This window comes from Lactuca virosa, chromosome 3 (genome assembly GCF_052849685.1).
Source record: "Lactuca virosa cultivar CGN04683 chromosome 3, Lactuca_virosa_CGN04683_v6, whole genome shotgun sequence".
Classification (NCBI taxonomy): domain Eukaryota; kingdom Viridiplantae; phylum Streptophyta; class Magnoliopsida; order Asterales; family Asteraceae; genus Lactuca; species Lactuca virosa.
This window is the reverse complement of record NC_136428.1, coordinates 70,120,787-70,145,574: the sequence shown is the minus strand read 5'-3', so window position 1 is coordinate 70,145,574 and position 24,788 is coordinate 70,120,787. Positions and strand designations below refer to the sequence as shown.

Below are 24,788 nucleotides of genomic sequence, written 5' to 3'. Positions count from 1 at the left end.
GTTTTATAACATCAAGTTACTGATGCGGTTTCGCACTATCAATGTACAACCTACTCATAGTAAATAACTCATATATATTGGTTTGAAGACTATATGATATAATCGTCTCACAATCACTCGTGATAAATTCCATGAAGTGATTCAAGTGAGCGTGGGTTTAATCCAATACTCAGACCTTATGAGCACTCATGAATGTTGTAGCAAACTTTGCTATGTCTAATACACTTCAGACAATCTACAAGCCAAATTCATGACAGTCTTGCCTCAATACCTACTTCCAAAGTATGATCGATTGTGGATGGTTTGAATAATATAATTATTCTGGAAGTCAAAACATGCAAAATAAAACAATAGTAAATAGTGGACACAAGACATTAACTATACTTATAATTATTTTTCCGAACATTTATACACAAATAAAAATTACAGTTTATAGCTTTCAGCTAGCGGCTATTAGTTAGTCTCCCAAACATACCCATAACCCATAAAATAATACCAACAATAAAAGTAAATGACATGACAACAATTGTCTTATCTTCTAATACACCAACCGGGCAATGAGAGGGTGAAAGTAGTCATATACGACAATCTTACCGAAAAGATTATGGCAACAAATAAATGAAACTTTGAACCCACCACAGTAATCCATATGTAAAGATTGTATGTGACCAGATAGATTAGGACCCATCACGAAAATCCATAAAGGCAGTGCCACTAGTATTATCAACCATAGAAAGTTCAAAGTCGCCATTATAATTCGTAAGGGTCAAGGAACCGGGACTACTGATAAAGAAATTCGTGAAACCACCATGATAGTCCGTAAATGTCGAGTCATTCGTACAAAGTTTTCAGATAAGATCTCACCACCAAGATTCATAAAGGGGGGCTATTGAAATCAATGACAAATAGATAACTATGAACGACTGAACCAGAGTCAACGATTTGTATAAAAGAGTTTAATTGTCACTTTTTATTCATTATCGTTTGTTTATTACATATTTATAGATGACTATTGTAAAATAAAAATAATAATAAATAAATATAAGATTTGTTATAATAACAAATCTTAGAGAATCTATGAGGTAATGCCCAACATTTTTTTTAGATATGGATTATAGTTTGCTTACTTGACGCTTATTCCCTAGACGAATTGACTATATCTATAAAAAGGACACTCGTCATATGATATGGTATTTCAAAAGTATTGGGGCCCATTTGATCACAAAGCCTAACTATTTCAGATGGAAAGCACATCGAGATTCGGAAGGTTAGACACTTGGAGATCAGAAGATCTTCGGTTGCCTTTACTTCGATTGAGAAGGAGCGAAAAGTGGCTTCATTTTCCTTTGCTTATGTCAATGGTAGTTCTGACATTAAAGATCGCAAACTCTAAATACGAGGCTTCAAATCTATATGCTCTGAATGAAAATTTTGAAGGGTTTTGAGCACTCTAACAACCTTATGGTGCACATGCAACCCTACATGCTTTGGATCTTTGTTTTCTCTAATTATACATGCAATTTGATTTTCCAAAACATTATCCTAACTAGCATACAAATCAATGGTACTTGAATAACAAAAACTAGTTAGATGACTTACCTTTTGTTGTAGCTTGTTAACTTGGACCTTTAAGAGCCTAACACCCCAAATATAATGCCTCAAATGCTTCACAAAACACCACCAACAACGGAGGACTTGAGAGAGAGAGTGAATTGCACAAAAATCAGCTCTTATGATCTCTTAGAACAACTAGTTGCCCGATTTTAGGAGCTAAGGGACTCCTTTTATAGTGTGGCAAAGTCTAGGGTTACATCCATGTAAACCCTAATGAACATAACCTTTCATATTACTTAGGCTCCATGGGTAAAACCTCCATGGACTATCCATGGACTAACTTATTGGTTTAGCCCATCCTAAATAACCATAGGCCCACACTATAAGAATCATTGGTTTACTAAATCAGTCCCCGTATATTTAATTAGTCTTTTGATCACTGAATTAATTCCAAATTAATTCTTGATCAATACTAATCAAATAATATGATTTCACATTAATATATTAGAATTTATAATATATTAATAAATCATAAATAACCTCTTCTCAAAAGTCAATCCTGTCAAATTGTTTCGGTGAAATGCAACCCAAATGGACCATGCTATTTTCGGGTCAAGTACATACCAATTATAGTTATGGACTTAGACAACTTATCCAACAAAATCTCACAGGCGGATAAACATCAGATGGATAGTAACCAAAATAAGTAGATAATCCAGATAAAAGGTCATTCAGATTAAGGAATCCTAAGCAAACTTCGGATAAGTAGGAAGTTGTGGAAAGTTTAGGGCGGTATGGTGTTTCGTAGTCATAAAAAACTCTAATTGGATGGATTTTCCTTGGATGAGAACGTTATCTTAGTTGATGGTCTTAGGGGGTGTTTGGCTATACTTTAAGGAGTTTATTAACTTATTAGAAGTTCGACACTACTATAAGCAAAAAAGTGTTTGAATAAAAATAGCGTATTGCGATGAGAAACTGCTACTAAGTCATTTTTTTTCATAAGTTATCTCCCTATAATTTTTTAGCTTATAAGCTAATAAGTAATAAGTTTTTTTTTTTGCCAAACACCCCATTAGGTATTGGGAGGGGTATTGCTGCTAAGGAGATATGTTCATGACGTATTTCCTCACAACATAAACTTTGAAATATATAGAGGTGAGTTAGAGATACTAGTATCATACTCATATCAACTACTTTGCCAAACACTTTTATACAAATAAAAATCACAATTTCTAGCTTTTCGTTGTCGGCTATCAACTATTTTTGCAAATCATTGTTAGGAAAATATAACCCAAAATACACGAAAGAACAAAAAACAGAAACTGTTTATTGATGTTTGCGTTTAACACGGTTTTCTTAAAACAAATTCGCCAAATATGAGTGTTTGTTTCCCAAGATACAACAGTATAAAACATTTCTTCAAGATTGTATGAATCCTCACTTGGTCGGATTATACTTTGGTTGCAACAAGAGGTGAAATACAAAGCACAAGCGTAAGAGAAGTATTTCGTTTCATTCCGTGTAACCCAATCAGTCACAGAGGTGCAATATATATACTACAATATGTAACTGATGTATTAAAAACGAAATTGTAACAATAAATTTTAGAGAACACGATTAATTGAGAAATCAAAACTGAAATTTGTGATTAATAGCTCTTAGTTTCATTTTGTAACTTAAAAGAAAATAATTGCAAAATGATCATTCAATTTTTTTGGTCGACTGATGGTGCATTCGTAACCATGCTCGCACAGAAGTTTAGTAAACCGTAGCCCTCCTTGTGTGTGTAAAAGAGAGAGCCTTGTTCTATAAGTCTTACAATATAGCTAGTCTTTGTAGTTATAAACCGTTTTTCATTTCATACTCCACCAATGTGGGATGAGTTAAAAGTCACTTAACCCATTTATTATTCTTTTTAAATTACCTTAATTCGACAAGTAATTTCTTATTCATCTTTAATACGTTTTGGACTTATGATATATCGAAACGAAGGTATTACGGAGGAGAATACACATATATAATCATTAGTCCATTTTGATTATATTTAGAGTCTAAAATTCGTGCTCAAAAATGAAAAAAAAAACCGTTTTTAAAGTTAGTAAAACTAATTTTCCAACAAACATACGTTTAATGTTTGTTGTCGGAACTTGAAGTTGTAATACTGGATTCAATTATATTTGAATAAGTTTCGTAATATGCAAGTAATAAATATCATAATATTTTTTAAGGAAATGTTTAACTCGATCATTTCAATGTCCAGTTACAAGTTCCAACATATTCATATCACTTAAAATGAGTCAAGCCATATTTAAAGCTTAGTAAAGCCAAAAAGTTAAATTTCAATTTGATTTTGTTGTCCGACGATTATTATTTATCAAATCTCAATCTAGATCGAAAAACTCATGGCAATTGGATTCTATTTGGTGACTTTAACACAGTTAGAAGGCCAAACGAGAGATTCAATTCCATCTTCTATCAAGAAAGTTCATCCGCATTCAATAGATTCATCCTAGAAGTGGAACTTCATGATTTCAACATGGGTGGTGAACGGTACACCTTCATGTCTAGAGTTGGTGCCAGATTGAGTAAACTAGACAAGTTTCTCGCTTGTTCCAATTTCCTCACAGCTTTTCCTTCACTTGTGGTTATGGTACATCCCCGTGAACTCTCTGACCATAATCCTGTTACACTCTCCTCTCAAGCAACTGACTACGGCCCACCTCCATTCAAACTATTCAACTCTTGGCTACTAAAAGCAGGATTCGACAACACCGTTAAGGAAGCTTGGGAAATGTTCGGTGGATATGGCAATCCTGATGCCTATCTGGCTGCAAAACTCAAAAACCTTAAAGAAGAGATAAAAAAAATGGAAAATGAAGAATGATAATATAGAAAGTATCGAGGTAGCACAAATAAAGGCAAATATCTCTCAACTTGAAACTGGCAGAATCAAGACCACTCACAGATGCAAAACACGGTTCACGAAATGAGGGTCTCAGGAAAATCCTTGAATTAGAAAAACTCGCGGTGTTAGATTTAAAACAAAGAGCAAGGGTAAAATGGACTGTGGAGGGCGATGAGAATATGAAATTCTTTCATGGCTACATCAACAACAAACACATGAGAAACACAATACATGGGTTACTGGTGAATGGTAAATGGGTGTCCTCGGATGAAGAAGTAAAAGGTGAAGCACTTAGATTTTTTAAGAACAAATTCACTAGACCAAAACTCATCAGCCCCTACATCAAATCCATTTCGATGATGGAAGCTATAAAACTTGAAGCCCCCTTCACACTTGAAGAAGTAAAAATTGCAGTGTGGGAATGTGGTAGTGACAAGGCGCCTGGCCTATGCAGATTTACTTTTAAATTCATCAAAACCTACTGGGATACAGTCAAAACTGACGTGATGAACTTCATCCTTCACTTCGACAAATTTAGTACCTTAGCACGGGGATGCAACTCAACTTTCATCAGCCTTGTGTCTAAGGTAAAAGACCCATCTTCACTATCTGATTATCGACCTATCAGCCTAATTGGATGCATGTACAAGATCATTTCAAAGGTGCTTGCATTAAGGCTCAAAACAGTTATTGGTGGAGTCATTGGAGATGTCCAATCAGCTTACATAGAGGGCAGGAGCATTCTGGATGGACCATTAGTGATAAACGAACTCTACTCGTGGGCGAAGAAAATAAAAAAGAGGATCCTACTATTCAAAGTAGACTTTGATAAAGCATTTGATTCAATAAATTGGGAATATCCAGATTCCATACTCATACAGATGGGCTTTGGCTCTAAATGACGTCTTTGGATTAGGGGTTGTCTGAACTCTTCTCATGCCTCTGTCATTGTAAACGGGTCTCCAACGAATGAATTCAAAATTTCCCAAGGTGTGCGTCGAGGTGACCCGCTTTCACCATTCCTTTTCATCATATCCATGGAAGGTCTCAACTCAGCAATAGAGGCTGCCAAAGACAAAGGATTATTCAAAGGAGTTCAAATTCCAAACGGTGGCCCTATTCTTTCGCATTTGTTCTATGCAGGCGATCCTTTATTTGTAGGTGAATGGTCAAGATCCAACCTAAAAAATCTAGCACGGATTCTTAGATGCTTTCACGTATCATCTGGCTTAAAAGTAAGCTTTCACAAATCCAAAGTGTTTGGAATTGGGGCGACTGAAGGAGAAATTACAAATTGGGACAATATTTTAGGATGTGAAGCATGATCTTTTCCCTTCAAATATCTCGGTGTCCCTGTTGGCGCGAACATGAATCTTATAAAAAGCTGGAAACCAATAACCGACAAATTTCATTCCAAACTATCATCATGGAAATCGAAATCCATCTCCTTTGGTGGTCGACTGACAATGATCACCTCAGTTCTAGGCAATCTTCCCACTCACTACGTCTCATTATTCACAGCACCGGTGGCGGTCATTGAGACTCTGGAACAACTTAGACGCAGATTCCTTTGGGAGGGGGGAGATGAAGATAAACGGAAAATACACTAGGTGGCATGGGATAAAGTAATAGCATCAAAATTTAATGGTGGGCTTGGCGTAGGATCAATACGCGCGCTGAATGTCATCCTAATAGTCAAATGGTGGTGGCGTCTGAAAAAAGAGGGGGACTCACTATGGGGGCGCACGATAAAAGGTATACACAACTTATACAATAAACCTCATGATTATTTTCTAGCAGGTACATCAATGGCGTGTGGCATAACATTGCAACCATAAAGAAGGATCTCAAGAGGCGTAACCTGGAAATAGGGGATGTGTTCGAACTACAACTCGGATCCAGTGACAACACCTGGTATGACAAATGGACCGATGGAGACCAATTGAAGAACAAATACCCCGACCTGTTCAACCTGGAGACAAGGAAAAGATGTAAAGTAGCGGACATAATCATTGACGGCTGTTTTGTAGGTCATTGGAATTCTTGCCCTATTGAATCTGGACTATCCAAGGATTTGGACAACCTAACGAATGAACTGTCCACGGTAAACTTGGCGAGCGGGCGTGATCAATGGAAAAGTAGACTTGATGTAGATGGTCGCCATACGGTTGGGGCACTACGGAGGTTAATCGATAAACAATCTGTTCCAAGTCAGATACTACCACCTATGCTATGGCACAGGGATGCACCTATCAAGGTGAACTTCTTTATTTGGAGAGCACTACAAAATAAAATCCCTTCTATGATGGCTCTAAGATCATGGGGTGTGGAGCTCGACTCGACATGCTGTGGTGCTTACTTTGCTAGTGACAAATGTGCCGATCACATCCTAGTAACATGTCCGTATGCGAGTGCAATAAGAGACAAAATATTTGACTGGTGTGGCATCACGCACCAAATATTTCACAATGTCAGGGATCTAATATGTTTTGCTACAAGCTGGGGTCAGTGTTCAAAAAAGAAAAAAAAAAGGCTCACGATGATATGCTACGGGCTTATATGGAGCCTCTGGAAATATAGAAATGACCGGACTTTTAATCTGAAATTTATCAGTATCTTTTGCGGAGCTGAGCAGATAAAATCTTTGGTGTATCTCTGGATCAAATGCAGAGGAAAAGGCGGTTTATGTGAATGGAAGGCGTGGTCATCATCTCCTTTCCATTTCTCCTAGTTTTCCTATGTATTTTTCTTTACTTACAACTACATGTTTTTTTTCTTTTTCTGTTTCTGCTCCCCTCTACTTTCTACTTTCTTACTAGTTGGGGTTCATTTTAATATAATTTTCCTGTTTCTAAAAATGTGACAATAAAAATAATAAAATATAGATTAAAGCCATGCTCGATAGACATACCATGGAAGTAGGAACCCGCCAACGATTGGGAAGTGAATTGTTATGATGCAATTGTTGGTTTCAAAAATATAACACATTTTAATATTTTGCTATTTACCTGATACTTAATGACCTTCAGGTTGGTATAGTGTGTCGTGCCTACATCAAGAATACACTTTGCCCCTTCTAATTTTTATTTTTTCTAACTACTAGTAAATTGTATAAAAGGAATTAAATTTTCACAAACAAATTATTTTTGATATTACGTTATTTTTTGTTTCAATTTAGTCACTAATTTTTTAATTTTTGTAATGTTGATCACTTAACGGTCAACTTAGGTGTCGTTTGTTTTTCGAAGCGAAAATGTTTGAAGTCTGCGGACCACCTCTGCAACCCTCTGTAGCATAAGAGAATGACCAAACGGCTGCAACATGTAATAAAGTATGTTTGTTTTTTAACATTTATAAACTGCTGCAATAAGTTAAAGTAAGGTGTGAAGAGATTTGAAGTAAATAGTCAAGTGTTGCGTCATGCATACACACACAACAGTTTTTAAGTTAGAAGTCTTCTGAAAAACAAACAGTTGCGAATGACCAAGTGATGTGCGTGTGCTGCGCAGCGCAACAATAAGTGGTCAGAAGTGATTTTTTTGAAAAAACAAACAGCACCTTAGTTACCTACTAACGTGGTAGTTTTGATGACGTGGCGCCGACATGACACTCCTTAAATACATGACACTGAATGTTAAAATTGAATATATATATATATATATATATATATATATATATATATATATATATAATGAATTTTGTGATAGTTATGCAAAAATGTAGTAACTTTTGTACAATTTGGTCATATCATAAAAAATTTTAAAAAAATGAAAAATCAGACAACCGAGTAATTAGTTAGTTTTTGACACCCTAAATAAAAAATAAGATAGATGACATATTAATCTTCCCTAATAAATAAAAATACTTTTGCCACTTGTCATCTTCTCCTTCATTTTGACACATGTCATTTTTTAGGATTTTTAAAATTGTTATTTTCCACTTGTCATTTTTTGGGGATTTCAATTTTCTTAAAATAAATTTCCAAAAAATCCAATGAGTTATATATATATATATATATATATATATATATATATATATATATATATATATTCTATTAATTTGATAATAAATTCTCATAAATACTCCAAATGATTTGATTTCTTTCATAAATGCTCCAAAAGATTACATTTTGTTTTGAAAAAACATTATTTTTGTAAAATATTTAATGTTTTTATATATTAATATTAAATTTTTATTTTTAATAAACTCGTGAAATATACGGGTGTCACACCTAGTTATACTATAATAGTAAAAGCCACATTCACCAAGCAATTTCTTACATTCTTTTTTCAAATCGTTCTCCTTCACTAGAAAAGTATGCAAACATATTTAGAACAAGATTAAGGTGTGTGTCGTATATTTTGTGGGCTATTGAAAGACTTATACGATAACAATTTATCATGTTTCCTTAGGTATCACTTTTCGAAAAAATTCAAGTATTTTAATGCATCATCACTCCAGTTGTGCAAGATCCACTTAATTGCAAAAAAGAATACTGTTATTAATTTGTATTCTAACACCTATTTTCTGTTGTTTTACTTTCCTTTTACATACAATCCTTAGAGAATAGATATAATATGTAATGTTGTAACTTGTACGGTTGGGTTCTATTCAGTTATTGAATTTGTTTATATATTAGTGTGTGTATAATTTATGATCCTTTTTTTTGTAGATTACTTTATATCTAAAGACCGATAACAATGGTTATGAAGTAATAATATTATGATTTCATTTTTGAGTAACAAAACATACATTCATGAAGATCATATCTATAGGGGGAATGACCATAAACAAGTCACCAACAACATGAGTAACCCCATACATATTGATCTTAGGAGTGCAGGTCATACATATATTGAATGTTCTATTGAACTCTGAATTGACCAAAGAACAATTATACATTTTTTCATCATTATAACCAAAGATGTTTTTATTTCTAGGGTATAAAAAACTCAACTAGTTACTCGGTTTTCGACTGAGTTTTCATTTTTTTTATGATAAGACTAAATTGCACAAAAATCACTATATGCGTATATTTTAAAAACTATCACAAAATCATAACTTTTTTTAAAATTTTTTTCTGACACCCACTGTGATGTCATCAAGGAGCGTCACATCCACGTCATGTCATGATATCATGTCAATGTTATTGTCACATCATCAAAATTGATACATCAACAGGTAACCTGTGTTGAGCAATTTAAATTAAGCGGTAAACACTACAACAATTAAAATACATAATGACTAAACGTTAACAAAAAAATCATACAATATTAAAATCATTATTTTTATACAAACTTAATGAGTTTTATAAAATTTACCCATTCAAATATACATTATATTTATGTTTCATAAATAATCAAAACCCATACGAAAATATTAATAGATTAATAGTTATCATAAGAGAAAAAGAGCTACATATATACGTGACATATATGGTAATGGTATGCAAAGAAGATGCGCTCCACGGTCCACCCTCCCACGTCGCCACGCTCCCCTTTAAGTTTTAATCAATTTTATCCCTTGCATTACGCCACCAATATCCAACCACCCTCCACGCTCCCTACATTGAACTAAAATATCTATATATAAAAATTAATGATTAAATATTTAAATGTATACGTGAAAATTAAAATTTATGTTGTACTAAATAACGGAAGGTAAACCGGAATGGAAGTCGGCGGTGGCCGGTTGGAAAGGGTCGTCGGTTGCCACTTGCCACGTCATCAAACGAGAATTGAACAAAATTTGATTTTGTCTTTTTCAAATAAAAACCAATTAGTCAATCACGGGCTAATTGACACATCTATATAGTATATACGATTAAGTCGCCGTTTACGTTGTTTTAGTCATCCAAGTGGAAGTGGATATATTTCTAACACGTTAATAAATAGTTGGTTACGACTTACTTACAACACATTGCTTTTTTCGATTATCCGATTTATGGATTACGCCAAGACCAAGAGTATTTTACTTTATGGAAAAATATCAGAAAACACACTTTATTATATGTTAATTATAAAAAAAAATCATGATATTAATTTTGTGAGTACTATTTTTTTAAACTGTCCAATTATGTTCTAATAAGAGGTTTTTCAATAAGATGTATATAATAGTTGCGTTTTTATGATATTACAAAACGTTTGATAGAGAGGTTTTATGTATTGATTAATATAATATAAGATTTTAAATGCTCAAAAATTAATATGTTAATTTTTATGTTTCATAAAGGATTTGTTTTATGTATGTATTGAAATTATAGGAGAGTTATACTAAGACATAAAGATAATATAACGGTTCTATCCAATTTAATATATCAACATTCTCTTTCTATGAACTATCTTAGATTAATAATGTATAAGTAACTATTAAAGAGAATATCAAGATATCACTCACTTCAAATAATTTGAGTTTTTGTATTTACGATATTGGTTGTGATTCGAACACACATTTTCTTTTTTATTTTATTGTATGTTGTGGTCCAGACGTCCAGTCGTGTTTCAAAGACCCGGGCTCTTCTAATCGTGTCCGAGTCCAACAACTACGTTGAGTTATGTTTGGGGCCCATTCATATACCTCATTCGTTTTATACCAAATTATTGAATTAAGGACCAAGTAAATGGTAAATCCACACATATTCAAAATACTTGGTCAATATTCAATAACCATATATAAAGATGGTTTTCACCAACAATTTGCTATTAAATAAACAAAAATTTTAAAGACCAAAGTCACCCTCAAAATCAGTGACACGATCAAACCATTTAAATTGGTTCACAACCAACACATATATTGCTTTGACTTTTTTGTTTATTGCTTATCCTAATAATCATATCTTAAAAGACAGACACATTTGATAACGGATACGGATCGAACGACACCAAAATTCTAAAATTTTAAGTGATGGTATATATCAATTTGTTATGGTGTGTTTCTTTTTGATTTAATATACTTAGTATATAAAAACTTAAATGGTTCAACTATACACTTGTTTCTTTTTTACTTAATGTTAAAAAATGTCTTAATGAATTAAGTTGGGAAAATGATATCCTTAACACTTAAATATATATTTTTTCCAATTATTATATTTTTTTCTCCACATCAAACCACGTTCTATTCATTTCTACTTATCTCAATTACTCTTTATCTAAAATTCTAAATTTATAACATACAACATCACAACCATTTCCTTTGTTGCATATCTTCTTCTACAAATATTAAACATCTTCTTGATCTAAACTGTTTCTTCTTGTGCTTTCAAAGTTATTGTCTTTTATTTTCATTTTTCTTCTTCACGGTGAAAAGTCATAAACAAATTAAATATTCTCCTATATTTTATTTTACAAATCTTTTTACCCAATTAAATGATGATATGTGTAACATTTAATATTCATTTAATGAAATTTAATGATATTTTAGTATACTAATATGACATATGTCATCATTTAAATGTGTATAAAGACTCATAAAAATAAAAAGTAGGAGGATATTTAATTTCTCAAAGTCTTATGTTGGCCCTAAACTATCACACTACACAAATTATAAATATATACAAAATGCAAATTTTTATATGTAAGTGTAAAACACTGTACCTAAAAGTGCATATTCTTATATACAATGTATAACTATGTTAATGCCGGAGGTTTAAGTTTAATCTTTCAACTTTTTATAAGCCGTCACTTCCAACCTTTCTATTTTGTATAATTATATTTTTTATTCCTTTACTTTTTTTTTAAATATCATTTTCACCCTCCACCTTCAAATTTTTAAATTGTCACTTTCTACCCTTCATTTTCTAAACCTTCATGTTTATCCCCTGTTCCCGTAGTATATATATATATATATATATATATATATATATAGGGATGAGCAACGGAACCAACCCGAACCGGGAACCGAAGTTGGTTGAAATTTTGAATCGAACCGGACCGCCGGTTCTACCGGTTCCAGTTCCGGTTTTTGCCAGGGTCTTCGATGTTGGAACCGGTATATCTTGGTATGCTATATTCCAAGACATGTAACTCATTCAATTATTAACCAAATCAAGTGTTTTTATAGTCTAAAAATATCTACAAAACCTAAACAACATGTAGGAAAAAGAATCAGGTCAATACAACTTAAAATGAGTGAGATATGCACATTTTAACAAAAAATCATAATGTGATTTATTGCTGAAACATAATTTTTTTTTTGATTTGATATGCTTCCTTGCGGGGCTTGTAACTCATCCAATTTTTAACTAAATCAAGCGTTTTTATAGTCTACAATTATCTATAAAACCTAAACAACATGTAGGAAAAAGAATCAGGTCAATACAACTTCAAATGAGTGAGATATACCCATTTTAACAAAAAATCAGAATCTGATTTATTGTTGAAACAGAAAAAAAAATTTATGATTTGATATGCTTCCATGCGGGGCTTGTAGCTCATTCAAATTTCAACCAAATCAAACGTTTTTATAGTCTAAAATTATCTACAAAACCTAAACAACATGTAGGAAAAAGATTCAGGTCAATACAACTTAAAATGAGTGAGTTATGCAACTTTCAAAATTTGGACAGAATGTTAACTTTGTAAATATTGCTAATTTTTAGTGCTGAAACAAATTTGGTTTTATTTACCTTGATGGTTATATTCGAGAAATGCGTCTTTCACATCGTATTTTTGGTTCGGTTCGGTTCCCGGTTTTGGGCCGGTTCCAATGACCGGTTCCGAAAATCGACAATAATAGAATATCCGTCCCGACCCGTCCGGTTCCATTGGATTCCGGTTCCGATACCGGTTCCAGCCTGTTCCCCGGTCCATATGCTCATCCCTATATATATATATATATATATATATATATATATATATATATATATATATATATATATATATATATATATATATCTAACGTAAAAACGCTACTTTTATGTTATTATTCTGCAATGAATTTTGTATCCACAACTTTATGTCATTATTCAAAAATGAATAAATGAATAATCACAAGTTAAAACAAGTATTAAAATTTACTACAATAATGCACATACTTCAAATTTATAGGGTTATTGTCATAACACCACATCAAAGTTTTACCGTTGGTTTTAAATGCCCATTAATTTTTTTTTTTTGGATCCATTATACCATTAAACTCGAAATTTATCTGTCTAATTTATCATTTTGTTCAAAATTATCCGGTTTCCCAGTTCCATTCCCCATTTGTACATTGACTTTTGAAAGTCAAAGTTTTCTATAGCCACATCGACCAAACTATTGTAGAGAGAAATTTGAGAACGTATATATCACCGGTGAACCAAAGAATGCAGACTTCCAAATCCGAAAAAATCGATTGTTTTTACGATCAGTTAGAATATCTGGAACAACGAACCAGTGAATCCGATTTCAGTTGCAAACCAGCGGCGGTGATGGCATTTGTAACACTCGTGTTTCTAGCCTAGGCATTAATATTAAGGTGATAGTCTAGGTTAACCTTTGTAACTCATTTTGAAGAAATAAAAAAGGAATTATGTGAATTCTATGTGTTTTATGTGTTTTATGCTTAATTACTAGGAGTTAATTAATTAATAATAAAAATAAGCGTCAAAATTAAATTTTAGATAAAGCCGATATCTATTAAGAAAGTTGTAGTGGTCGTGACAAGAATTACGGATATATAAAGAATGCCGAAATTCGAGTTATAACGAAGAAGTTATGACCTGTTGAAGTTTCACGACAAAACCGGCTCGGTGCTGAATGTCGTAAAAAGTGAGTTTTCTATAGACTACTTTTTAGCCTTAGTGGTCTAAATGAAACTTGTAGTGTTCGTTAAACCGAGAAGTTCGATAAAAAGAACGCCCGAATCTGACTTCGTATGAGGAAGTTATGATTTTTCGAAGTTTCAGCTTAACAGTAGACAGCTAAAAACTCGAATTTTAGATCGAGTGATTTTTAGCCGACACAACCTAAATGAGAATCGAAGGTCTCGTCATTAGTAGCACAACGGTAAAAAGTCTGACGAAAACGGACGTCGGATGAAGAAGTTATGAATTTTTAACGGATTTCCTGTCCCGGTCTGTTAAAAATAATAATATAAAAATTATAGTCAAAATTAGCCGATGAAGTCTAAACGGAAGTTGTAGAGCATAATTTTACCTACGCGTGCATATAAATAACGTCAAAAACAGAGCTCGTATGCGAAAGTTATGGATTTTAGAAGTTTTTGCACAAAAACCGAGAAAATTCGCATAGTCATGATTTGCCACGTCACCCTCGCTTAGAAGGTGCCACGTGTCCGAAATGGTGAGTCAGGCGAACCACGTGTCCGAGCTGCTGAGTCATCCGAGCACCTGATCTATCCGAAGTGGTCCAATAGCGGTGCGACACGTACTCTCTTCCCTCGTGTCTGAAACCTCGCAAGAATGCCACGGATCCCCCCTACTTCGGACTAGACCTCGGTCCAATCAGGAGAGGACAGCGAGGCCTTCGCACGTGCAGCCACATGCGCACCCTCGCCTGCGGACCCCACCACCAGAACCGACTTCGGACCGAGGCTTCGGTCCAATCACAAAAAGCCAGCAGCCACTTCGCACGTGCAACCCTCGTGCGAGCCATCACCTGCGAGCTTCGGATCTGCGACGCGTGCCTTCTTCTCAGCGGTTGGATCAGGAGGCTCGCCCCAATAAATAGAAGGGTGCGAGACCTCCCGGGGGTATTTTGAAAACTTGTCACTTTTAGCCCCTAAACCCATATTTCTTTCATATTAACATCCCCCGAAGCCCCGGTATCAATTATAAGCCCCAGAATACGCCACGAAGTGCCCGTGAAGCCCGGAAAATTTATCTTTTCGGTTTCGAAGCCCGACTTTTGCAGAGTCCGGTCTCTCAATAAAACTCTCGGTTTTATTAGAAACGAACGTTTTAGGAAACGAATTGCTGCCCGATTATCATCAAATCATGTGAGTGTGTAGTTACTTTCAATTTACACATAGATATGAAGTATTTACCTTAAAATACGTGTTATGTGTAAATATGTTAATTGTTTATTTGAGGTGACTGTTGAATTGATGTTTTATACAAGTTTTAAACTGTATATGTATTTTATCTACAAATATGTTGGGTAGAACATGGGTAGACAAAATAGTCGGTGGGTGTTAAAAATGATGAGAGGCCTCGGTGTCGGTGTTGTTGTTGGTGTTATCGTTGTAGTCGTCTAGCGGAGTATAGATGACGATCACGGACCTTTCTAGACAGTCCAGTGGTACACTAGCAAGTTCGCAACTTGTAGGTGTTGATGAACTAAATGTTCATTGGTGTACTCCAATCCCCCTCATGGTTGCCTTTAGGACATGTATGGCTGAGGAGTCCCCTTAGCAGTAGTGTCCAACCCGATGATATTCCTTAGGTTAAGTCCCTTGTGTTAGGTGTTTAGGGACGTAAAGTGAGGACAACGGGAATGGGTAATCAGGGTTATTGTTGATTGGTGAACTTAATATGTTATTATTATTGTGGGTTGAAAACCCTATATGCTCACCAGGCTCCCAAGCCTGACCCACTCAGTTTTTTTATGATTACAGGTAGTGGACCCCGAGCATAGTCGGAGGACGATGAGAGATTTTTTGATTATAGGCCAGTAGTTGTAAATAACTGTTGAAAGGCTTATAATGTCTTGTTTATGCTTTTGATCTGTATCGGAACATGACATCCTGAGGTTTTGATATATATATATATATATATATATATATATATATATATATATATATATATATATATGGGAAATATATATACCTTCTTAAAGAAGGGTTTTGATAAACATTATCATGTTTTATATTGGGGACCTATTCCGCAATATCTTTTGAAAAAATTTCTCTGATTTTAGTTTAAAAAGCATATATTAAATCGGTCTTTTCTGGCCGAGAAATTAGGGGATGTCACAGCATTGATGCCACCACAACCGATGATGAACTACAAAATGAGAAAATGGTATGATTTATTCGGGGAGAGAACGAGTGGTGATGAAGGAGGCTTGGCAAGCTCTAGAGATTGCAAAGATGAACCAAGAACATACAGTTTTCTTGAAAACCTCTGTAATATCATAAACACGATAAGAATTTTACTATGAGTGCAGTTTGTAAGTTTTTCAAATTTCGCATACCAAGTCGATTAAGCTTTTGATTAGGCAATTGGTTGATTATATAAAAAAAATAGAATATATTTAAGGATTCGTTCAACACGCAATTCTAATCATGTCACACCCCCAAACCAAGACGGCGGAAACATTCGGGGGTGGAGGACGTCATGTACAGTATCATAACAATGCACAATAGTAAACAAGCAACAACATCCATTGCATTAATAATATAGTTAATACATGTGTGTTCTTTGTATAGTTGTATGCCACCAAAAATGTATAGCAAAAGTAAAAGACGAGTCTTGAACATGTTCTGTCTTCTCAAAATCTGAGCTAGTGTACCTGTCTACTGGTTCCCTGAGAATACAAGTTATTTTGAAAGAGAGTATCAACATTTAAGTTGGTGAGTTCATGACTATTTAGTGTCAAATGTTTGTATTTGTTTCATGAAAATGTTAGTATACTTACCAGAAAATCCTATATTTTCTACTAAAAATGAAAAGTAGTCTTTTACCCAAGACCCCACTGTTTGTATGTTTCGTTCTCTTGAAATAGTGTAAAAGTGTATATTTGTACTTGTAAATCGAATTGTTTAGTTAATACTAAATGTGAATGAGGTTATAACCATACTTAATTGACTAGTATAAAACTCGACGTTCTTCAGGCGTCGAAAAAGAAATGACATTTGTCACCCGTAGACCTGCCGGTCCCAACTGTAGCTAACAACAAGGTGTGAGATTGTTAGTCCCGTATAGATCTATACACAAACTCACGCTCTCCCTCCAGGAGACTCTAGTTACAAAACATGACTTAGCAAGAATATTGCTATGCCATGAAATAGTATTTCACATTCTAGTTAACTTGTTTACGTATAGCATGTAAGTTCTTTCTTGTTCTTGTAAATGACTAGTATACCTTGTAATGAAAAGTAGTAGTATGTATTGGTTCATGTATTGTTTCTCTGATCTAGAAAATTGTAACATCCCAAAAATACAACCCAAAAATTTTCGTTTGAAAACTTTACTAAACCATAATATCAAATATTAAAAGATAAATCCATGGATCATGCGTCTCAAAATCTCATAATAAATTTATCAAATCAACTGGTTTCAAAACATATCAAAATATCCGAATAAAACTCCCAGGATAAACTGAAGCTGTGGTGTGTGCCATGCCATCATCCCGAGCTCTTCCCCTTACTAGCGGAAGTACCTGAAACCAAAAAACTGAAACTGTAAGCACGAAGCTTAGTGAGCTCCCCCAAACTACCACATACCATACAATAACATATAAAGCAAATACTGGGCCTTGACCACTGCAGCGGACCGAAGTACGGAACTAACCAGGGCCTTGCCCTCTACATCAGACCGTAGTCCGGAAACTGCATCGGACCGTAGTCCGGAACTAACCAGGGCCTTGCTCTCTGCATCAGACCGTAGTCCAGAACTAACCCGGGCCTTGCCCTCTGCATCGGACCGAAGTCCGGAACTGACTGAACATAGCATAACATAATCATAACTACTAGCATAAACACATATACTGCATACTGCATCAGACCGAAATCCGGAACACATAACACGAAGACATGCTTGAATCACAAAGACATCAAGCACACTGAACTACTGCATCGGACCGAAGTCCGGAACTACTGCTAACTTAAACGGGCCGACATTATGGCCGTAGAACCGTTCCTACTGGAAGGAAACTCACCTCGTAATGCTGGCTGCTGAGATGCTAAATCTGAAACTGGCTGACTGCTGCTCCGGAACTCCCCGGCTACAATCCCATAAACACTAAATCAGATACTGATAACTGTTTTCAGGGTAAAATGACTATTTACCCCTGGTCAAAGTCAACTTCCTGGTCAAAGTCAACTTCTTGGTTGACTCTACTCGCCGAGTTCCCGGACTCACACTTCTGTAACTCGCGACTCGACTCGCCGAGTCGGGACGTAGACTCGCCGAGTCCCTCTACTTCCAGATCCTTGTTCTAACTCATTGGGTCCTCTTCCACTCGCTGATTCAACTCACAACTCTAAAATCGGAGAAATTAGGAGTTTGCGCTCCGACTCGCCGAGTCCAAGAACAACTCGTCGAGTCCTATGCATGTCCTCACTAAACAGTTGATTCTAATCGATTCCAGTGCATCCAATTCATAGATCGGAGCTTCTAGGGCCGATATAACACGTAAAGTTGCCAACTTTACGTACATGCATAGAGGTATGAAGCTAAAACACCAAATTAAGCTAGAAATGGGAACCTAGGGTTTGGAACAAGGCCTTGCTTTGCATAAAGGTAGCTACTTTGAGCTCCTGGGGCTCATTGATGTCCAGATCTATAGCTCACTACCCTAAGGGAGCTCTAATCTCGAGTTTGGACCTTGAAATGTCCCAAAAATGGCAAAACAAGCATATATGAAGATCTACTAGGAAAATGAACAAGGTAGAGGCTTTATTACCAGATGAAGTAGCAAATGGAAGCTAGCTTCTGGATCTCCTTCTTCTCCTTTGCAGCTTCTCTCTTTCCTTCTCTTCTACACTTCCAAGAATACACCAAAACACTCAAAATCAAGAAGGAATCACTCAAACTCACCAATGGAGGCTAGGGTTTTGAGGGGGAAACGCTCTAAGGGTGCTGGAGGCTAGGATGGGGGCTATAAGGACGTTTAAATAGGGTAAAAACCCCAAGGATTAGGGTTTCATCCAGACTGGCCTACTCGTCGAGTCCAGGCGCGGACTCGCCGAGTAGATCACTTAAAACCCGCGTCCAATCTGGCATTTACTCGACGAGTTAGGGCTACTACTCGCCGAGTAGCTCTTTATAAAAGACATTTAATACGTACTAGGAACGGGGCGTTACAAAATAGTATGAATTGATTCTCTAAACTATACCTATTATAGTTTACTAGCATGTTTTTGTGAACTGTAAATGATTTGGAGAAAAGACTCATTTGCCCAGCATATGCAATTGAGTTACGTATGCTCTTTGAAAATGAGATTTAATATTCATGTATATATTTAGTATGTATAATTAAGATTTAACCGACAATCAGACCGATGATCCTACCCTAAGCCCACAACCAAACAAGGAACAGGAGTTAAGGCATTAGCAATAGTCCTAAGTCCGTTAAAGCATTATTATACCTAAATATACAAATGAACATGATTTTGATAATAACAACAATCTAAAAAAGTTTGAAAGAGTTTAAAAATGTGACATCCCCATTTTCACGGTCAGAAAATACCGATTTTGTTTATGCTTTATAAAAATCAGAGTACCCTTTTAATAAAAATGTTGCGGAATTTGTTCCCAAAAATTACATGATAAATACTTTATCAAAGCATTTCCGAAGAAATGTATTTTATTCATTTAAAACATTTGGGATGTCATCGTCAATACAGAAACATAAGCATAAACAGAACGTACATTCATTTACACTAGTGATCTACATCTCTTTTAAATCTCTCAGTGTAATGTAACTTTGTATCGACACCTGTGATACAAATAAGCTTGAGTGGGTCAGGTTGGGAAACCTGGTGAGTACATAGGGTTTTCTACCCACAATAATATAATTACTATGTTTAAACATCAAACAATCAACCCAATTACCCATCCACATTATCTTCTTTACTCTTAAGGATATACCCTAAGAATTAGCTATTCCTCGTTCATTCATTCCTAAGGATCATCCTAAGGAATCGGCACGAAATCCATCGTTGTCAGGGTTTACTCAACAGGCACTAAGTCGCATAGTCGCCAGGGTTTAGGCACTAAGTCTCATAGTCGTCAGGGTTTATACAACATGCACTAAGTCACATAGTCGCCAGGGTTCATCCAACGGGTGCTAAGTCCATAGCTCATTTATCGACAATATTATTTTCGGCAATCCACCCGAAATACAAGTCAATGGGTTTTTAGAGTACACCGGGTGAACACGTCGTTCACAACACCTACAGGTTGCGAGCCTGCTAGTGTTCCACGGACCGTCTAGAATAGTCCATGGTTGTCATCCATACTCTGCTAGATGACGGGGCAAACGTTTGGGTAAAGGCTTTTCTCACTTCTCACCTCTCACCCTCATCTCATGATCTATATCGCCTTTCATCTCATCTTCCAACTCATTTTTCATCACACACCAACTATTTTATCTACCCATGTTTTACCCCAACATATTTGTAGATATAAAATACATATATAGTTTAAATCATTCAAAACGTATATAAAATCGATCATCCAGCATAGACAACAAGTATTCAGATAATATCCACACATAGCACGTATATTTATATAAAATAATTCATATATATGTGTAAGATGAAAGTAATATGCACTCACCTTAGCGTGCTTTGATAGAATATAACTAGAAACGGTCAGCGGTTCGTGATCGTCGGGCTCGGGAGGCGGAAACGGCCTCAACAAACGAGAGAGAGAAGAAATTTAGGTGTAAGGAAGCTTAGGGTCGAAATGGCTATTTATAGGCTGTTTTTTGGCCTCTCACGTCGTGAGAATTCATTGCTCACGTCGTGAGCCATGCCTGATCACCTCGTAGCTTCGCCACCTGCGTTCTAGGCTTTCATAGTGTCCGTTTGACTCCTCACGTCGTGAGAATTGATGCTCACATCGTGAGCCCGTTCCGTAGACTTGCCATCTGTATTCTAGCCTTGAAAAGTGGCGTTTTGACTCCTCACGTCGTGAGCCTAATCAGATTAGGGTTTCTGACACGTGTCATGCTCTCAGACAGCTACATATTCGGAATGCCATAACTTTATTATATGAGCTCCGTTTTTGACGTTCTTTATATCCATGCGTAGGTGGAGACGTACTCTACAACTTTCATTTAGAAACCTAAGGCTAAAAAGTACTCTATCATAAACTCACTTTTTATGATTCCTGGTGTCGTGCCGGTTTTGTCGCGAAACTTCGACATGTCATAACTTCTTCGTTATAACTCGGATTTCGGCGTTCTTTATATGTACGGAAACCTTGTGACATATACTAAAATTTAGTTAAGATTATTTATTCTAAATAATCCTCTATCAAAAAGTCATTTTTGACGCTTATCGTCTCTAAATTGACTAGCCCGAATCTGCGGGCGTTACAAAAAATGATTTTAACAATATTTATAAGCATAAGAATTTCTTTGTTTGTTTGTTTTCACATGTAAGAGTTAACACAATTCTATTGTGTTTGACTTGTATTTCCCCCCTAAAAACATTGAAAAAGGTAAATTGTAGGGGTATGAACTCACCTTATGTGAGTGATTCGATTGAAGATTCGATATAGGAAGTTTTTCCACAAGTTAGATCCCGAGACAAAAACGAGTCCTAAAAGCATTTCACGTAATATATATGTGTACAATTAGTGAATAGAATCATAATCACGATAAGCAAATCGACTAATTTATAAGTTTCACTTACAAATAAGAGCGTTAGAAGCGATTTAGGAAGGCTACAATGAGTTTTCGGTCAACACCTTGGGTTTTCGGCCCAATGAATATCTTGATGAAAACAAGGATATTCAAGGGTTTTCGTCCGAGAATATTGGTGAAATGAAGAACACTTTGATGTTCTATGCGGTTCCAAAGAGATACAAAGGATTCTCAAAGGATTTTCGATGATAGTTGAGAGAGAAATAGGGGTTTTCGGTTGGTGTTCTTGAAAGAGAAAGGAGTGTTTTCGGCCAGAAGTGTAGAAGTAATGAGGTGTTTTCGTTCCCCTCATATGAATAGGGTCGAAATCGTGATGGGACACATGCATTGGTTCTCGCACCGAAGGGATAAGACCGAGGTTTGCGGCCGGGATGTTTACGGTTGAAAACGAAGGCTCGCACGTTTGCGGTCTGAAGTGAGTTTGCGGCCGAAAGCCGTTTGCGGTCCGAAGTCGACATGCTTGCGAGGGTTCTCGGTTTACACACTACATTTCTAATTAAAAGGGTTTTTAAACACCTATAGAATTTAAATCTAACTTCATAAGATAGATCAAAATAAGAAGTTTGACTTTAGTTGACTTTCACAATAACGAGAATAACGGGTTGTCACAAATCAAGAAAATCAAGAGCATGACAATAACGATTTAATCAAAACGCAATTTCAAAATTGAACATATTACACAACCCAAATTTCCAGTTCTTGAAATACATTATAATCGGTGGTCAAATTATCAAACTCTATAGCAAAATAGTCAAAATTAGAAGAAAGTAATTAAAGATTTGAATTCCCAGTTCTTCAACACCTAATTATAATCAAGAAAATCAAGAGCATGACAATAAAGATTTAATCAAGATGCATTTTCAAAATTGAACATATTAGCAACATTTTAGTTCATGAAATACATCTAATCGGGGGTTAAATTCTCTTTTCTTGAAATACATTCTAATCTGTGATACCTTTTGGTAACAAGCCCATAATGGGCCTTTGAGATTTGAATCACGAAAATCTTGCATCCATTTCTGATTCTATCTTAATTAGAGCCACTGTTTTCTTGCTTCGACCATCGGAATTCCGGTCACCATCTTCGATAAATCCACCGCCACGGCCATCACCGTTTACCAGCGGTTTTATATGGTTGTTGTACTATGATTGAGAGAACACACTGTCGTTGTTGTAGTTTTCATTGAAGACGGGAGTCCTTTCATTGGTCGATGTAGATTTTTCTTAAGAGGTTAAACAATTATTCTTTAGTTGGGTATGGATCTACCCTTGGCTTCAAAAACCTTTGATTACCAGAAGAGACCATGTATATATGTGAGTGAAAACCTTTGACTATCAAAGTCAATGTAAATATAATGAATGGAACTGGGAAACCGGTTAATTTTAAACAAACTGGTATATTAGACAGGTAAATTTCGAGTTTAATGGTCTATCGGGTCTAAAAAAAGTTAAATGGTCATTTAAAACCAACGGTAAAATGTTAATGTGTTTTTATGTCAATAACCCAAATTTATAATAGAATAATAACATTCTAATAAATATATGAATAATAAAACGGTAATATTCACATTAGAATTATTTCAACAATACACATATACAACATTCATTGTAGAATAATAACATAACATAGTGTTTTTACGTTTTGACACTATTTACTGTTTTTATTTGAACTTACTTCTATATATATATATATATATATATATATATATAGATTTTTTGTAAGGTTATTATAATTTTTTTTTATTTTTCTCATTCTGTCATTATGTTGTCAGAATGTTTATTGAGTCGTATTTTGTAAGAATGAAAATGAGTGAACAACGAGGCATGATAAAAAAAAATGAATAAGAATTAGTGAGAATGCATGAAAATAACAATAGTTGTGTAAGTTTGAACGTATTAAAATTACTAAACAACCTATTTTGTTAGTAATTCTTATGGAATAGTATTGTCCACACGTTAACACAATAGTTGTCCATCTACATTATAACCTAGCCATATATATATATATATATATATATATATATATATATATATATATATATATAATATAATTTTCCTTCATTTACTTTCTTAATACCCAACAAAAACACGTAAAAGCTCGCGGCAAAATGTGGATTCAATTACTAGTTGCTTTGATAAACTACAAGATATTAAACATCATTGAAAGATTCTTCTTGTCTAAATCAATTTCTTTGATTCTCTTGTTGAAAGTTAATATTTCATTTTGTTTTTTTTAGAACGAGTGAATAAATAAAAAAACGGAAGACTAGCAAGGAGCTATAGCCAAAACAAAAACAGTTAAATTGAAATGTTCAAAATAGGGTTTTAAAATTCCAACTAATGTGGAGTTTATGCTTCTGATGCACCACCCAATTAAAAGTAAAATAAACAATATCATCAAACATTTTACATTGTCTAGGTCTCGTTGTATTAAACATGCATTTGTTTCTAAATTTTCAAATAGACCACCAAGTTGTGCAAATGATGGCCTCAAGAACCATTTTTTTTGTAGAAGTCAAATTAACTGGATATATAAAAAGTGAAACCCTTGAACTGAACTCAACAAATAGCTATCAAAATCACACCAATGACTTATCTTTTAAAGAAAATGATATTTATTAGTGTCACGTATTCTTTTATGGGATTAAGCTTTTGCATTTGAACTTATTAAAAAGTTATAGCCAATATGGCTAGAATTGATTCCTGGGGTCCTATTGTTGATTCTTTCCGTAAAAGATTGGCGGGTTGGAAAGCTAAGTGTCTTTCTTTTGGGGGGCAGATGACTCTAGTTA

The 24,788-nt window shown here is 34.9% G+C and overlaps 1 protein-coding gene across 1 annotated transcript; it reads left to right on the top strand.

Annotated features, from left to right (window-relative positions):
* Positions 1 to 6,161: 6,161 nt before the first annotated feature.
* On the top strand, positions 6,162 to 7,193 carry LOC145163629 (uncharacterized). Its single transcript, XM_079082445.1, has 2 exons — positions 6,162 to 6,217; positions 6,263 to 7,193. The coding sequence occupies exons 1-2, from the start codon at positions 6,162 to 6,164 to the stop codon at positions 7,191 to 7,193; spliced, it is 987 nt and encodes a 328-aa protein (XP_078938571.1).
* The last annotated feature ends 17,595 nt before the right edge of the window (positions 7,194 to 24,788 follow it).